Source organism: Epinephelus lanceolatus, chromosome 11 (assembly GCF_041903045.1).
Source record: "Epinephelus lanceolatus isolate andai-2023 chromosome 11, ASM4190304v1, whole genome shotgun sequence".
Classification (NCBI taxonomy): Eukaryota; Metazoa; Chordata; class Actinopteri; order Perciformes; family Serranidae; genus Epinephelus; species Epinephelus lanceolatus.
Window position 1 is genome coordinate 38821143 of NC_135744.1, and position 18653 is coordinate 38839795.

Genomic DNA, 18653 nt, shown 5'->3' on the forward strand with positions numbered 1-18653 from the left:
ATGAGATCTGACCTCAGTGTGACCTTGAATCAAACAGAAAAGAGCAGAGTATGTATAAATTGAATACAAATGGTCATTTATAACACCTTGTGCCCCCTGTCTTCCTCTACATGAGCCAGGCACGCAGAGGACACTGAATAGGGTTTCTTCTCCCATCAGGCATTGCACCTCTGAACTCCTGCACTGCCATGGCATGACCCAGTTTGCCCACATTTCCCAGAATGAGGAGGAGCCGCCATGTCTAATTTCACCCAATGGGTTTAATTAGCTTTGCGTGTCAGAGTCGATGCACGCCAGAGGTGGATATATATATACTGTATGAGAGCCCCTGTATGATAAACACTCGGGGCTGAGCATGCTCGGCAGCGTTTTCCGTGCTGAGCGTGCTCGACTTTGAATCAGAGGGAATATTTGTTTGGAAATGTAGAGTTGAGGGTAAGCACTCTGAAGAGGAGGGAAGCAGTGTCTATTGAAAAATCTACATGATGACACAAACAATTATGAGGAGAATTCATAACACGGCCAAGATGGCTCCCTATGACCTATTTTGGATGTTTCCCCTGGCAAAGCAGCAAGAGAGGGGCGGAGGGGAGAGAGGAAGAGAGAGAGATGACTGGAGTCTATTGGGGTTGAAAGCAAAATATGAAGAGACTATTACTGCTGCCCAGGTCTTTCAGCACCTCCGGCGATAGCAAGTAAAGACAAAAAAGAGAAGAAGGAGCAGATCAAAAAGAGCAAAGGTTCTGGTTGAAGGTGATGCATTGAGAGAGAATGGAGAGAGAAGAGTAGAATAAGAAGTGGAGGAGAAAGTGATACAGAGAGGGCAGGAGAGAAAGAGTGGGGGGGGGGGGGGTATGACCAGTATTGTATTTCATCTCTGTGTAGTGGACGTCTTAATCAACAGTGTCAGGTTTTCTTTCAGGAGGCAGCATGGTGTTTTTCACGCTGACAGCGGAGGTAACATGTGAGTGGCAAACAGGACGGAGAGGAGGATGTGTCCTCACTCTGCTCATAAGCAACAACAGCTTGCATGAAATAAAGTATAAAGCAATATCATTGGTTTATGCAGACGTACATGCGTTGCTTATAGTTGCACTGTATTTACTTGTCAGTCACTTTGTATCGCAAATAATGTGCAAAACATACAAATAAAGTTTGATCAATTATAAAAGATGCAGTGGGGTCTGTTTGTGCATTTGATGCTATGACAAGTGTTGAATGTCCTTCCTTGCAAAATACAACATAAATTGAAATGTTGAAATCATATTATAAAGTTGTTGTTTTTTTAATAATATTCCCAAAATGTTTTTAAATCCAGCTGTTGGGCTACAAAGGTTTTAGACCAGATACAGAGGCTATGAAGTCTGATAAGAAACAAAGATATTAAAGCACCTCTGTGACACTGTGGGTGTCTTTATTGTTGAAATATTACATGTAGCCCAGACCATTTCAGATCCTGTTATTCTTTATTAATTGACAATAATTTAAGGAAATGTTGCAGTAAATCTCTACAAAAATGTTTCATAACCATGCCATTTTTTACTGCATAGTCCTTCTTTTCCATCTCTTTTTACTTTTATTAATGTGAGTCATTTTTTACGGATCTTTTTCTCTGTATCGTCCCAATTGTTTCTGTAGTGTTACAGTTTTTGTCGGTGCTCATGTAAAGCACTTCTTTTCAAAATAAAGACAATTATTAAAGGTTATTATAACACATTACATAATGCTCCGGTGCTGCATTCAAGATGTTAGTGAAGTAAAAGTCAAGTATCAAAAATAAAATGCTCATCATCATGCATGGCTCCCTTCATACTGTTAAATTAATGATGCATTAAAGTGAAAGCAGCATTTTAATGTTGTGTGCTGCAGGTGGTGCAACATCTTTGGGTAATTTAACTACAACAATGCAACAAATATGTTTTGACTGTTAAATCTGAATCTGCAAAAGAACCCCATAACCACATGTAAGTCGATTCAGAAGTTCCATATTTCCCTCTAATTTATGGTAAAGTTGAACAAAATATAAATACTGAAGTTGCACTGTCTCAAAACTATACATGCAATTTACAAGTGTGTGCTTTACAATTATAATAGAGCCATATCATAGGCATTGTATTGCAGGGAATACAGAAATATGACAGAACTAAAACGGAATTATATCACAAAACAAACAAGCAAACAAAGAAGCAACTTGAAGTTAAGGAACAGAACATAAAGAAATGCTCTAACATGTTCAATCTGAAACACTATACGCGCATTGAGAAATATTACCTGAAGTTTCCGTGCAGTGTTCTGTACATCCGTGTAAAATAAGGGACATAAAGTTGTGACTGATGATTATTTATTGCAGCAGGGGTGGACGGTGAAATATGCTGCAAACTGCCGTAATGTAAACAGTGCGCAGGCCAGGAGAGCTTTTATGGAATACATGTAACGCTGCCGGACGGTGACACCTCCTGATTTATGGCTGTATTTAGATAAGACGCGGCCGTAAATGGTTTCTAAATAGCGTCAAGGTCATGTAATGTAATGGGATAATGTTTTTAGGCGATGGAGACAAGATGATGTGTATAGTGTGTAAGGAGCTGGGGGGGAATTAATGCGGAGATAAAGCCGCTATTCCTTATACCGCTAAGGTATGATGACAACAGGCCGCGGACTGTGTCTGTCTCAAAAGGACCAAATAATTTATCAAACTGTTCATTTACACTTCCCAGAGCGCTCTGACACGAACCTTTATCCTGTGTTATTACTGGAGAAGTAGAGACTGATAATACTGTCGAAATTCAGCCAATTAACGCACAAGATCGCCATTACGCGTTTAAGAAAATATGAAAAATCCGAGGAAATCTTAAACAAGCATCAGGCTGAAGGAACTGGAGAGGAAAGCAGACAAATGATTTTATATTTCCAGAGAAAGATTTATGGCGTGACGCGACACATGAAGTGGGATTGAATTTAATTGGATAGATTGTCATGTCGAAAATTGCCTACAAATATCTGTCCATTATTCAAAACATAATTTCTTTAATGCAAAATGAGACACTTCATGTATCGATAAGTTTAGCTATCTGAGGCGGGGGTACTAAATCCAAACACTTATGTGGATTGAAAAATGTCGAATAGTCAGATTAAATGTATCTGTAGTTTTTCTTTTAATTTCGTGCGCACAAAAACAAAATCCATCTAAATTCCTGATAAACTTAATTTTCCTGCATGACAACCCACAAGTTAACAAGTACAATAACATAATTATTTTTGCCACTGAATTACAAAAATCACACCTAATAAACAGCCGTAGCCAAACAGAGGGTGCGTAAATTCCGTGCGTAAAACCTCCCCAAACCCTCAAAAAACCCTCTTTTAAAACACAACTCGAGACAGTTAACCCCCTTTTTCTCGAGTGTGCAAGTCTGGTAGCCAGCATCTAACTCCAACATGCAGATATTTGCTTGTGTAGTGCCGTGAGATTATGGCACCATGGCGCATGTTATTACAAACCTCTCCAGACTCTCCTCCCATCCTGGGCGCTTTCCTCTATTGGCTGCCTCCTTTCCACGCTGACATCCAAATCATATAAACCTGGGGGCCTCACACCTTCACTGGGGTCAAATTTCTTGGGCAAATCAGAGCAGCCTCTCCGGGAAACGGTCGCAAGAAAGACACACAAGAGGATTCCAGCACTTCACCGAAATTTGCTTTCTGGAATTATAAACTTTTTCACGGCCTGTTTCACCTCGGCTGAAGTTGCTTTCAGAATGACGACGATGTAAAAGTTGGTGGCTTCGTTTGGCTCGACTCGTTAATGCATTCAGGGGAATACATATCTAAGTGTTGAATGAGTTGTGCTGGCTGCAGATCCCCGAGCAGAGACCGTTGTGGAGCAGCACCGGAGAGAGATCGAGGGCGACGGAAAACACGACAACGACCCCATTTGTTCCCCCGCTCGACATGAACCTCATCGGGGGCTACCAGCATCACCACCACCTGATGCACGAACCCTTCCCGTTCGTGCAGCGGTGTCATCAAGATGCGCCGTACTTCCAGAGCTGGGTGGTGAACCACGGCGAGATGCCCCCGGACTTCCAGATCCAGGCGCCCTACCCGGCCGTGGAGCACGGAGCGCCCGGAGCGACGCACGACGCCCGGTTGGAGGGGCTCCAGGCGGGGATGGGGAAGAGGAGGACGTCGGGGCCAAAGAAAGAGCGAAGGCGGACGGAGAGCATCAACACAGCTTTCGCCGAGCTGAGGGAGTGTATCCCCAACGTCCCCGCGGACACAAAACTGTCTAAAATTAAAACTTTACGCCTGGCGACCAGTTACATCGCCTACCTGATGGACGTCCTGGCCAAAGACACCGGAGAGACGGAGGGCTTTAAGGCTGAAATTAAGAAATTTGAAAACCGGGATCTGAAAAGGAAGCGAGAGCCGGTGAGTCACGATTGTTGAAGCCTCTGCAACTTAAAATGCTGATCAGAATAACTCATAACCAACTCAAACACACCTCAGTAACTAATTAGTTTAAGTTTGAGTCATTGTAAAAAATAGCTGGAGGCCTGAACAGCGAGTGGGAATGGAAAAAATTTAAGGTTAAATTCAAGGACATGCTCTGATTTACAAAACTGCAGCAACCAGAGAGTTTGAAAACAAAACCTAAATATCAATTATTATCTTAAGGTTTACAGTTTTACCTTTTCAGTCTTAATTTTATCTGAATTAAACCACAATTCCCAACGAAAATATATAATAAATAAAGAATATTCTTAGCCAAGAGATCCTAAATATGACTGTGGTGTAAAGTGCAGCCAATTTTTTTGTGTGTGTGTGTCTTTTATTATCCACTATAACAAGGCTACGTAAACTATACGTACAGCTTTAGAAAACAAAATAATCAACACTTCATGAAGTGTTGATTATTTTATTTTTATGCATAAAAACATATGGTGTTAAGATATTATATCTTCATATCCACTGAAATAACTTGGTTACATTTTGATTATTCATCCTACATATATAATACACATAGATATTACTACTCTGTTACTACATCTGCAGCTGCTGATCACCATAATGACAACAGTTACATCCTCATAAATATGTAGTTACATTTTAAAGTTACATTTCCTCAAAACGTGTAGGTCGACACGGTTTGTGTGCGTAATAATATAATAATGATAATAATAATAATGAAAAGAATAAATGTAGCCTGCCTATATTTACTTATAACAAACACAAACATTGTGTTTTCGTAAAATCACAGTAGTTTTTATTTTATTTCAGTATATGCGTTCATTATTTAATATTACAAATTATAAAATATGCTTGCATTTTGTTACATTATTTTGGTTATGTTTGGTCTTATGGTTTGATCAGGTTTTACTTAATGAAAGCCTGTGATGTCATGGCCCTGATTGCGTCATCGAAGCCCCCAGATGTTTGTGTAGGTGACGAAAAACAGCACATATCATATTTTCATATGATTTTCCGGTGTAGACTTCCGGAGGAGCATCAACCTGTAAAATGAACAGGCTGCAACGTGTGTAAATAAAGCAGGAAGTGTAATGCATAGATATATATAAAGTGGTAACTCTCGCTAAACTGAGCCGAGCATACTGAGTGTGAGGTCCCTGTGTTTGAGCCGCCCTACTGATGATCATGTGTGTGTTTGGTGCCACAGACTGACGGCCTGCAGGAGTCTTTAGGAGCCGAGAAGAAGGTGAAGGGCCGGACCGGGTGGCCGCAGCAGGTCTGGGCTCTGGAGCTCAACCAGTGACCCTGCCTCCTCCTCCTCATCCTCCTCCTTTTCTCCTTCCCCCTTTAAAAAACCTCCTCAGAGACTCTGGATTCAAATCAGATAAAAACCACTGACTGACTGAACCTAAACACGCCGCTGTGCGCGCTTAATGACGCGCGAAACAGGAGAGAATGAAAGGACAACATGCAAACAAGGTGGGAGGGAAACATCCCGATGGACACCGCGTCGATCCTCTTCTTCTTCTCTCCTGGTGTGGTGTTTAACTCGACACACGAGTCTGACTGTAGGTGTGTGATATTTGTGGTATTTCTGCCTTTTGATGTTTCCACCCCTGCAGTACTGTAGACCAGATGTTGCCACAGTGTCAAAAACATCTGTCTCCCCCCCAAAAATGTGTTTTGATCTGGTGTGGAGTGGTAGTGGTGTTTCCACATCTGATGGCGCTGGAGCGGAAAATAATAAATAAATTATAACAAATGACGAGTGGAGTAAATGTAGAGTATGTTGTGGTCTGTGAGGAGCGCCACTGGAGAGGTGCAGAAAAATCAAATATGAAAAATTAATAGCCTACCTTTTTTAAAAATTATTTTTAAATTTCACCTCAGCTAACTGGCGCTTCTGGTTATTCTTTCTGCCCGGGAGTTTTCTTTTTGTTGCGTAAATTATGGCAAATCACAGTCACACGAGCTGCACAGCAGAATTATTAAATATCAATTTTCAGTGTGAGTTAGGCCTAACAGAAGATGGCAGGTGTTAAATGATATTTGTCCAACCGGAAGTCAGTTATGACACTCAAATACATTTAGAAACTGACATTTTTTTTTAAATTTATTTTTTATTTTTATTTTACCGTGTGCTGTCACCTTGTTGTTAATCCGTTGCCACGGGGTTATGAAATGATCACGAATATGTTTTGCATAAATCGTGGTATATATTTTTTATTTTATCTCATTCACAGGATCTAAAAGATTTTAGAGTTTGTACATTTTCAGCTGCAAAAACTTTACAAAAAAATTACATCAAATGCATGGCAACGTGATGTAAAATCAAAACTTAATAATTAAATAATTAAAACATTAATGCATTACCAGACAGTCTTCTTTGTGATGTCATATCATGTAAAAACGAAAATGATATAAAATAAAAATGAATCCAGTAATAATGTCTGTCCCGGAAGCCGAGGCCAGAGGAAACACATTTTTGAGGGGAAACTTTTTTATTCTTTTTTTTTTTTGTCACTTTTTCATTGCTGAATATGGCGCAGTCAGAATATTTAAAATATTATTAACCCATTATTCTCGGTCAGATATGGTACTAAAGAAAAAAGCTCAGATGGAGTCCGTTGTTGATGTTTCTTGTAGAAAATTATTGAATTTACTGAATCTACCTCAAAATTAATGTCACTGTGCGCTCTGAGACTGAGACACCGAATGTTCCGTTAACGCACAGCTCTCACTCCGACATGTTAAACACTAAAAGTAAAAAAGGATTAAAGGTTTATGACTGTGCGGAATGTTTTTGGAAATATACATTGGATGTGAAGTTATATATAGTTCCGTAAATAAATGAATTATTTTACGTTACTCCAGCTGTAGTGAAAGTGTTTCTTTATTTTATTTAACGGTCAGAGATTTAATGTCTTATTAAAGAGACACTGATCCCTAATAATAAGGCGATGTTATTTTATTGCTTTTTCTTTTTACTTATTTATGTGGCAAGAAACGGTTATAATCACTGGAGAAAAAATAAAACAAAATTAAGATTAACATGATTTAATAGCCAAATAATGTAAGGAACTAATTGTAAATATATTTCTTTTTTTTAAATTTAATCCCAGGATACTGGCCTTTTCTTCACAATAACTCCACAGTCAAAATTCGAATTATTATTATTCTTTGAGGAACTTTAACCTTTTTTTTGCATTTTAGAAATACACGTTTAAATTTCTAACTTTACCAAACTTTAATATTAAAGTTGAGTTTAAAATCAATGTAAAATGCCTGTTATTGTCTAATTTTCCAATAGTCCAGTTCTCCTGGGTGGCCTACTGTTAATGGAATTCATAACTGGTTCATGAGTCACATCATAATTGACCACAGCGTTTATTATATACATAAAATAAAAAAATTAAAAAAAATCCTCATTAAAAATATCTAATCCTCCTGTGGCGATTAGTCATATGTGTATCTCATTCAGTAAATGGATGGCCAACAATTGCAAAACTCTAATTGGTTTAAAGGCACCAATTAGAGCTCCAATGTTCTGCTGGTCTGCGTGACTTTTGCACACTTTAGATTTTTATTTTTGTTGGTGATGAAGAATTATTTAAAAAAAAATGCCCCAAGAATAAAGTTTGCCAGCTGTGTAAAAAAAGCCATCTTACTCTTAGAAAATATTTGACTGCTGCTGTCTTTATGATTTTGTTTTCCTCTGAAAGTCTCCAGGTGTTGTAACATCCACTTCTGTCCTGCAATTAGTAAGAACGCCTACAGTGCCACCTAGTGGTGGATGGCTGTTACTGAAACTACACAGCATGACGAAACGACAATCTTCTCCCCTGGCTGCATTTCTCTTTGACTCTCTACATCCTTATCTTTAACAGTTATAGATTTTATTTTCATGATATACACGTGTGAAAACTGGTGAAAACAACCAAACAATCTGAACGAACAGAGACGAGACTCTTGCTTCTGTCTGTACAATACATTTATTAATATTAGGAGCAATAAGCAGCCATATTTAAATATGTTTTTTTAATCTAATACAACAATTAGGTTAATGAGGCATGGCCTATATGTTAATAAAGTTGGGTGTTATCTACATGACGCTAACAAACCTACAAGCAAAACTGAAAATATAAACAGACAGACACGAAAAAAAAGAAACCTGTTGAAAGTAGACGAACTCAGTGTGGTGGACAAACTTAAATACGATGTGTGACAGAGGATGCAGGACCCCCCCAAAAAACTGTGTGTATAATCTACGCAGTCACCAACATAAACAACAAAACACAGAGGTGGAGTTTGAGAAGATGCAAAACAAATAGTTGTCCGTTGGAGGTTTCAGCAGTGTGTTTAGGATTTAAATTAACGTGTAGGTTTTCTGCAGTGTCGTATATCAGCTGTTTCAGCTGTCACTGGGAGGCTACCTGCCAAAAGGGTTACTGGTCATATCCCATCATGGCTTGTGGCTTATTTGTATACACTATAAGCCCTGATCAGACAGATGGTGACATTCTTCAATTCGGTTTTCTTATTCATTTCACAAACAAGTGAGTTCTTTGCTAAACAAATGAAATAATTTAAGAAGTCAAGATGGTCATAAAGTCATGAAACAATTCAAACAATTCAGTTGTGATGGGAGATTTAGATTTAGATTTGTGTTGGACCTGAATGGCTGGCTGATATTGAACAAAAGGCATCCATATCCATGTTTTAATTCGATTATGAGATGAGAAAAACAACCTATTAACCCAGCCTCTTAAAATACATCCAGGTATGTAAAGACGTTGTCCACTATAAACACTGCTCTTAAATATTAAAATGACGCTAATAATTACTCTTACACCCCTATCACACTCACGCACACACACATACACACACAAGTTCCACTTCAGGTGGAAAAAAAATGGAGAAATCTAAATCATATATGCACACAGACACAACTTTATACAACTTAAGGCTGAACTAAAGAGAATGATAGAAAACTGGGCTACAAAAAAAAAAAAAAGCTACCAACACCTGCGATGCACAGAGAAAATTAAACAGCATGTGTGTGTTCATACGTACATAAAACAGCTAGCGAGAAGGAGAAGAGTGGGTCATAGCCAAATGCTACATCATTCACCACCACCTGTCTTTAAACGCATCGCGTCCAGTTGGAAAAGGGCGACGAAAAAATGAAGTAGGGACTGAGATCAGCTTGTTCTAGAATATTTTAAACATTATTGAGTTTTGTGTGAATTTGGTGCCACTAAAACTGACCCTGAGCCCTGATATGCTGGGTGTAACTTTAGCAAAGGCAGCGCCCCCTCCCAACCAGTCATTCATTCATTATTAAAAATAAAAAAACAACCCCACTCAGCATCATTCAGTTCCAACAAGCTTTCCTGTTTGGCACAAGCGTTTCTCTCGGTGAACGTGTTAACAGTCAACTCGGCAAAGAAAAAAATACCCCTTGTGTTTTTTTTTTACTCTTAAGGCAGCTATTGTACATTGCATTCAACCAACTGCAGATCGGACGCTGTTCTTTTGTACATATAGACAGTTTACATTACAGCATAACGACGTAAAAACCCTGCGGAGTGAGTCCTGGTCCTCAACAGTCTTTAGAGACCTGGCTTTTGCGGAGGAGAGGAAGAGGAAATGACCATCGTGACGACATGCGCGAAGACAGTTTTTACGTGAAGAGGGTATACTGAGCTAAAGATAACTCATCCCACCCTGAATTCTCCTCCGTTTCAGAGACACGCCCTCTAAGGACAACGAGAGTTTGTAATGTGGTCTTACAGAGGAGTGGGACGGTGGCAGGGCTGCAGGAGGAGCTGGTTTTGGTTGCTGCTGCTGTTAGTGGTGTCCAGGTTTTTTGTGAAAAGCTGTGGAGAATTGTTGGTTTAGTCTGGAGCTACTGCTGCTGTGGTGGTCGCTGCGGAGTTTAGTCCAGCGGTTTGCCGCCGTCTCCTTTCTGGTCCAAGCGGCTCTTGCTGCTCTTCACCATGTAAATAAAGTAGGTCAGCGTCTCCTTCTCGTTCACCTGGATATTCCTGAAGTGACGACTCACCGTCTGCAGAGGAGGAGAAGGAGGTTAAAGGAACATATGCGTTTCTTATGTTCATCTGCATAACATTTATATTCAAGAATTGTCTGGTGTTCAGGGTCCAGCCTCCCATATGATCAAATTCACGTTAGTGTTTTCTAACACACATTTTTTACACCCATTTTTAAAGCAGTTCCTTTTGAGAGCATCATCTTCTCACACACACACACACACACACACAATTGAGAGCTTCTTAACACTGGCTCTCCAAGGTGTTGAAGAGGGTGCTGAATACACTTGTAACTTTGTAAGCTGTGCTACAACACATAGGTTGATGAGTATTATGACTTCTCCCTGACCCTGCTCTCTTATCTACCAGCCAGTTATCAAACACATAAAACAGTAGGTGAATGTACCTTTTTTTTTCTTTTTTTTTTTACAATTTTCAAATACTTAATGATGGATTTTTTACCACTTCTTTAATCCCTGAGGTATGATTCTCAATGCTGTCAAAAATACAGACACTCCTCTTTCTATTAAACTGATTCGGAGATGCTGTATTGAAGCGATGTATTGTATGTGGTTTGCAGCACTTGCTGCAAGAGTTCAGTCTCTAATAGTGGAACAGGCAGCTGAGCTACAAAGATAGCAACGCTGAGTGGTGGGGATAACGTTACAGTAAATAAAAAAGAAGAATGCCTCTGCCCCTATTTGTGAATATCGCCACATAAAACTTTCTTTCAAGATACCTTCTTCCAAAGTAGTTCATTAGCCACAACAATTCATCTCCATTCAGCCCAAAGATGTGTTGGTATCCACCACTGCAACAAGTGCCATTGGGTCCTCCAGCAAGAAGGGCGCTTTCTTCCTATCTATTCATTATTCTATGGGCCGTAGGTGTTTGGGCTAACTGCATATTAGAAACACAGGTGTGCAGGTTAGACAATGACTTCCATCACCAGCAGCTCAGTTTTTACATTTTTGTAAATACAAATACCATCATATACTGTAGAGCGCGGCTCAGGTCGCATTTTCCTGACCGAACCTAGACTCACAAGTCAGTCTTTAGACGCTTTGCTTAACTGAAGACTGATGTCTTTCTCCCTGATTTTGTGTTTAGATGGGCGGATACAATTTCAGAGTTAAAAAAAACTCCCTATGTTGCAGAACCAATAGTAAATCCGCAGGGCGGTCCTTTGGTGGCTCGCTGAACTCTTGTGCTCGTAAACATAGTGCGACTAGAAACACGTGTAGCGGTACAAAATGGCTCAAGTCGCTGTAAGTCCTTCATTTCCACAATCTTGTGGACTGAGCACACGTTTGATAAAACAGAGTTAAATCTCTCGGCATCCATTTTCAAGCTCTCTGTGTGTTTGTGTCCTTGCAGACGAGAAAAGGGGGAGCGCACATTTCCGGGAGGGCGTGTCCTTTTAAAAAATGCAAGAGGTGTTGCTTTGTTGCCGGCCGTTTTCTCCGGTGTGTTAAACACACCTTAGAAAGGAGTGTCCCCAGACTATCAGAAGGTGGAGATCTCTGATTGTCTGGTGGCGAGACCAGACCGAACCCGACCCGAAACCGAGACAGTTATAACCCGACCCAGACAGCCTTTCTGATTTTCAAGTCTGAACTCGACTTGAGCCCGACGCAGTTTGTTCCCCGACATAGTTATTGTTATCATGGTTACAGCTTGTCTGTTCACAGTGATCACACATGGACAGTGTGTAAATTACCATCAAAAGGCTGCTGTTACACACAGTCAAACACGCTGCACGCACAGCACACACAAAACCAACTGCTTCGTTACCACCTGCACTGACTACTAAATCGAAATGCCTCCATACCGCCAATTTCCCTGAAGGTTTTCATCAGTTTTAAACTTTCCTGATAGCACGTTTTGTCTAGCGTCCATTTTCATTAGTTCAGTCTGAATATTTACCAGCCCCTGCCTGAAGTGTTACTACTGGCCTGTGTTGTGTTCAGGCGTTGTCATGTCAATAACAAATTCCAGCACTTGAATAGAGCACAGCACAACACAGCAGCATGTCAAGCAGACCGAACCCGAACCGAACCTGAGCAAAATTTCTGATTTGTTACTCGAATCCGGCCTGACCCGTCAGGCTCAGGTTGGGTATCCACACTCTAATATACTGCATACCCATGTCAGGGCGGTATGAAAAAAAAAAAAAAAAAGATCTCACCCAAGACATAACTAATATGATCAGTGTGCACAGCTAAACTGAAAACTACTAAAATCTTTGATGATACTAACAAATAAGTATTTCCCATTGGGAGACATTTAATTAGCTGAAGCCTAACCACTGATTGTTTGAATTTTTAAAAACACCCTCAAAGAGAAGAAAACAAACATCCTCTATGCAGCCTCTCACTGCTCTGCTCTGTGGCCACTGATTCTCCTGAATGCGGCTGAACATGGGGACAGCTGTAACTGGTTGTGGGCTGTTGACTGGTGCTTTATTAATGATGTGGGAGGGTCATTAATAGGAGGGCCTGAACCCGACTAAAAGCCTGGGGAAACATTCAACTTACAGCCCAGTCTCATTCATTAATTCCCACTGTTAGCGCGACAGCTGAGTCACGTCCGACCCCACCCCCCTGTCGCAGGCTGACTGAAAGCGCTGCATACAGGAGGTATTTGTAAGGATGAGGGCCGAGCCAGCTGCACGAAGTCCACCTGTCCATTTGGCAAATTAGTCTAACAATCTCTCCATGACCAATTACTGTGGAATAGGAACTGCAACACTACGTATATCACAGTAAATGAGTAATATGGAGCCGAGAGTTGAGAAGAAAGAGGCTGGGTACGCCTAATGAGGGCGGCTCAATGGCCTCCAATGTTACACAATATGAACAACAAGCCTGGTTATTCCAAAGAAATCATTTAAAAAGAGGAGCTTCCTCCCAGGATGCTACTTGTAAGTTGTGAAATTACATTTCTGTACTTCTTAAAAGCACTGATGTTAAGTTTTTAACAAAATAAACTGATAACAGAGGGAAAACATTTGTGCAGAGTCAATATCTACAGTAATACATCTCTAAAAACATTAATCAAGATATACTCGTGACGCCCGTCCCCAAAGTACTGACAATCTGCTGATTGTTTTATGGTTTGTTTATTTCAATTTACTATTAAATTAAACAGCAAATTAACTTTTTGGAGACAAGGAACTGCACCAGAGAAGCCAAATTTAAATCCTGTTGCACCTAGTGAAAATGCAGGTACAGTTCCTGAGTTGGCATTGGGCTAATACGCAGGACTGACGTGGTTTCATGGTCAGGGAAGGAACACAACATCGCCCTGTACAGTGCAAAGTACATGACACCAAACATGCAGTGGACTACATCTCCACATTCATTCAGTTCTTCTACCTCTGCCAGCTGGGCCTTGTTGAGTCCAGGCCTGGTCTGCAGCTTGTAGTGTCGCTTGTAGCGTCTCAATGTGTTCACCTGCAGCTGGAAAAGGTCGACCTGATGACACAACAGAGACGGGGATGCAGTCAGTCAGTGAATTATGAGAGATAGTAACTTTCCAACCCGCCTCCATCTTGGACAAATTTCCATGATTTGCTTTAGACTCTCAGGGGCTTCTGCCTCTTTTTCTGCTTTTAAAGGAGATGAAACTTTAATGATCTCCACTGAGAAATCGGGTCATTGCAGCAACAAACACTCGAAGCACACACGCACAACTGAGCACAGGATAAATATATATTTCTTAAAGAGTAATGATAGTTAAGCAAGCGTATTCTTACAACAATTCCACAATGAGTTGGTTATTTAGGGTTTCGAATACGCTGTCATGTTTTCGTTTGTTCTTCTGCAAATCAAACGGAAGTGCTTCTTTTTCTGTTGTGCATCAACTGTCACGTCTGTGTTCAACACTGTGAGTCACATTTCAGTCCACATTACCTCAGGAACCTCCACATCATGATCTGGGGACTCTCCTCCGTCATCACTGGTCTTCCTCTTCCTCTTGTTGCGGACGCTCTGGATGAAGTTCTTGTGGAAGTCGCAGATATAAAGGTGTCTCACCTATAAAGATATTAATGAGTATTAAAAAGAGTCGCATATCATGTACAAAACCTGTTTAGTTTAGCAGGCGCACAGAATCAGTGTAAGCTCATAGCAATACTCAGTGGAAGACTAGGCTGACATGAAATTCATCAATACCAGTCTCAATATGATACCAAACTTTCTGTACTGATACCAAAACAATACTTTTTAGAAAACACCTTACTTGGAGGAACAGCAGTGTTTAATGTCATCTTAACACAAACAGCTGTACAAGAACACTGCACAAGCTGTTGAAGCTATGGCTAAAAAAGGAAGCATCTAATTAAAGAACATGCACACAAGACTTAGGTACCTGACTGATTTCAATAACTAATGCTACAGACACATTTTGGTCATAAAATAGTATGAGAATCGACGTTCAGCTCCAACTACAGGTTGTTTGTACTGTCAAGAACTGAACAACTGAAACTTCATTTCATGTGCATATACTGTGTCAGCTGAAAATGCACTATTAATTCTGTCGCCCTCTGAACTCATGTGCATCGATTCCTCTGGGCCACAACATGTGACTTGTCACATGACCCTCGTTGCCTGTAAAAACATCTGGGCAAACAGCAGAACACACTAAAGTCAACTGCGCTCATTGCACTGTTTGAGCAACAGGTCACAGGATGCTTCCTATAAATCTTAGAGCGGATAAATACAACGAATAAAGTGAGGCAGAGTGGCTCACAGAATTCATTACACATCCCTGCATTTGTGTACAACCCTGCTGTGTGCTAGGGGACCTGGGGCACTATTGAGTTGAAGGCCCCCACCGACCCCTGTGGCTCCTTAAACTGTTGGTGCATTGTGTATGTATCCTGTTGCCTTAAGCACTCACTAGATACAGGGCAAGCATGAGCTTACACATACCAGGAACACTGCCATGCCCCCAGGTTTGCTGTGTGGTGAGTTTAAGATAAATTTACTTAAGAAAATGCAACATGTGAGTATAATACAACCTTAAATAAAGATACTGGAGCTAGATTATTTTCATTGAATCATTTGTGTTGCTCTGAATGCTGCTGAGAGGTGTATTTGTCAAAAAAAAGTCAAAGGGCAGCATTGGAAACAAACTCAGTAAGCTATAAATGCTGTGATGTGCAGCATTGATATAATATGTAGGTCTAAAATCTAGTCTAAATAAAGACATAAAAACAGGAGCTGTGGGGGTTTTGGAGTGCTGACAGCTTGACAACTATGTTGTGGCTCAAATGACCACACAGGGAAGTTAAGGGCACCGAGGCACTGAGGGTTTGGGGCCTTGGGACAGTTGCCTGGTTGGTAACTCAGCCTTGGTTATAAGTCTAGCTCGATAGGTTTCTCCCATTGTCTCCTGGCAAGGCATATAAAACATTTATTGGCGTTCTGTAGGCCACTGCACACACTGTGCACAACAAATGGCATTTAAAGACACAGCATGTGACAGGAAAGCAGTGAGACAAAATGCAAACTAAAGACAGTGTTATGGTTCATATGTGGTGCTAATGTGTGAATCTCCAGGTATTTCAGCTAACATAACTGCTGGTAGTTTGTGCCTCTTTGAATCAAGCTATGTTACTGTAACTGGACTGAGGTGAAGCAGCACAGTTTGCTTCCCTACAGCCATTTTATGACGAGCAGCGGAGGCGTGGTGGAGGAAACTGTTGTAATGCGCTGTAACTTGTTGTGAACAGGATCCTGCTGTCCTGCACGTCGCCCAGGTAGCTGGAACAGCTAACATTAGCCTGACATTTAAACGGTGTGAGAACAAATAAAGTTACAGATGACGCCACCATTCGCCATTTACAGCAACAGGAAATCTACGAATATGCTCTTTTGTTTGTTTTCGTCAACTGACGGTGGCCGGCTGGGAGCTAGCTGACTTTGCAGTCACCAGACACCCACAGCCACTGATTCAAGCGTCAAAACAGAATAACATGATCACATATCTGCACTTACGCTCTTGTCAATGTCCAGTTTGAGCTTCTTCTGGGATATGCTCTTCTGGATCCTCTTGCTGAAGGAGGCGTTTCCAGCTGACCGGCCGCAGCGCTCACCGTCCTCGATCAGACAGCAGCTCTGTCCATAAAACGGCGGAGCCGGCGGTCCGTCGTGGCTGTCCTCCTCTGTGCTGAACCCATTCATTCTGTACTGTTGTTTTGCTCTGTGTGCAACAGCCCAGCAAATTAAAAAAACAGTAGATAAAACAGCGCTAGCCTGGCTTCCAAGTCTCTTGCTCACGCGCTGCCCTTTTGTGAAAGACAATCCGGTGGCGTTAACGTTAGCTAGCTAGCTCGGCTAAGTGGCTACTTCGAGAGCTAACAGCCCCTGTTGTTTATCTGTAACTGTGCCGACCTATGCTTAAACGTTACACCCTCTGGTTGAAGACATATCCCAGCAGATATCCGCCAGATACACACAACAACACAGCTGCAGCTAACGTTAGCTTGCCCCGGTGCTAGCAAGACCGCAAGGTGGCTGAGCTGCCGCTAACGAAGAAATTCCTATGGTGGGACCGTCACTGTTCTTCCCTGTAACCACCCGTTACTTTCCCGTAAGACTCACATATGACGTAAATCTCAGACGACTCGGAGTTAAAAGGCGACGACCGGCTACAGCGAATGAAATAACTTTAAAGAAATCACGCATTTATCAGACTGCAGCTCAACAATCGCGGTACTCTTTCAGAACACCTCGTACAATGGACATGCTCCGTCTCCGTGGCGGAAGTTCCAATCCAGGGCGACGATTGGTCAATTTTGTATAAAGGCGGGACTAGTGTGCAAATGATGCTATTCCATTGGCTGTCAAGAACGTCTGTCTTTTCGCGGCTCTTCCTGTAACATTCGGCGTCATGTTTTCTACTATGAATAGAGTTTTAAAGGTGGCGTCACCGCCAGTGGAAGGGGGTTTCAACCACACAGCAGAATTGCGATAGTAAATTTTCATCAGCTTTTATAAGAAATGAGTTACAAGGCATTTTGGCAGCTCGAATGCGTGATACACGGATCTAAATGCACTTGTATGAACGGGCGTTCACAAAGTCGGAAACTGCACTGTGAGGTCGGGTCTTCGGACGAGACTGGTGACACATTATTGTGAATAAGTATTAGTTACAGTTCGGTCGTTTACCACCGTAAATATTCATACGTAAATTGAATAACCTGAGTGAATTGGTTTGTATTGTTCCTGCCGGATATTGATAAACAGTAGGCCTACTCAACATGAATGAGCACAGATCTGTTGACATCGCCATGATGTTATTCCATCTTAAACCACACGGGGGAGACAGAGGCTCACAGATGAGTATAAAGCCGGGGATGCTGACAATAAAATTCCTTCACATACTGTGTCGTGCACAGCCTCATGTCAGACAAACTTTGCTTTGTATTGCTTTGTATGTCAACATTTTTAGTTAGAGCACAAGTATTGAATTTATGATTTCATCTCTCTGATCTAAAGTTGCACTCCCATGAAGTGTGGAGTCTTGCGGGACAGATAAAACAACAACAAAAAACATGGTTAAAATCAAAGCAGTAAAGGCCGATACATCCTGACTTTTAGTTCAGACTTGTATGGATCAAGCTTCAAAGCAATGAGTTCTACTATTCCAACAATGCACTTCAATAGGGTGTTAATTCATTAATTATTTGCACTACTTAATTTGGTATTATCATCCCCTGTATAGGTATTTTCTGATATATTATGTTGTATAGGCAGTAACAGAACATACCTTCCCTGTCTGGTAAATGCCCTCATCTTTCCAACTTCATATCCCCAGTTCAAAGTGGAGTTCTTCTCTCAAATATTCCACGTCTCCATCCTCCAGATTCATCGTGACATTAGGGTTATGTTCTTTGACTTGGGAAAGCTCCCTCGAGAGCGAGAATACGTTATACAACTGTTTACACATGCTGAGTACTCCCCATGACAAGTCAGCTTTTACTTTTTTATGTACAAAATCGGCTGAGTGCCCCTGTTTGTAAGGATCCTAAAATAGATAGATGTAGATACATGTGAACAAAGTTGTGTTTGTGCAGACCCCTGCGGTGAGGGAAGAGGTTCAGATTCTTCACTAAAGTAAAAGCAG

General features: G+C 41.1%; 2 protein-coding genes across 2 annotated transcripts; one reads left to right on the forward strand and one right to left on the reverse strand.

The window, feature by feature from the left end:
• The first annotated feature begins 3604 nt into the window (after positions 1–3604).
• Positions 3605–7338, forward strand: LOC117267820 (heart- and neural crest derivatives-expressed protein 1-like). Its single transcript, XM_033643848.2, has 2 exons — positions 3605–4431; positions 5678–7338. The coding sequence occupies exons 1-2, from the start codon at positions 3952–3954 to the stop codon at positions 5771–5773; spliced, it is 576 nt and encodes a 191-aa protein (XP_033499739.1). The 5' UTR covers positions 3605–3951; the 3' UTR covers positions 5774–7338.
• A 1105-nt stretch (positions 7339–8443) lies between these two features.
• On the reverse strand, positions 8444–17835 carry sap30l (sap30-like). Its single transcript, XM_033643860.2, has 4 exons — positions 16523–17835; positions 14435–14557; positions 13898–13996; positions 8444–10537 (listed from the first exon to the last, which is right to left on the reverse strand). The coding sequence occupies exons 1-4, from the start codon at positions 16706–16708 to the stop codon at positions 10409–10411; spliced, it is 537 nt and encodes a 178-aa protein (XP_033499751.1). The 5' UTR covers positions 16709–17835; the 3' UTR covers positions 8444–10408.
• Between the last annotated feature and the right edge of the window lie 818 nt (positions 17836–18653).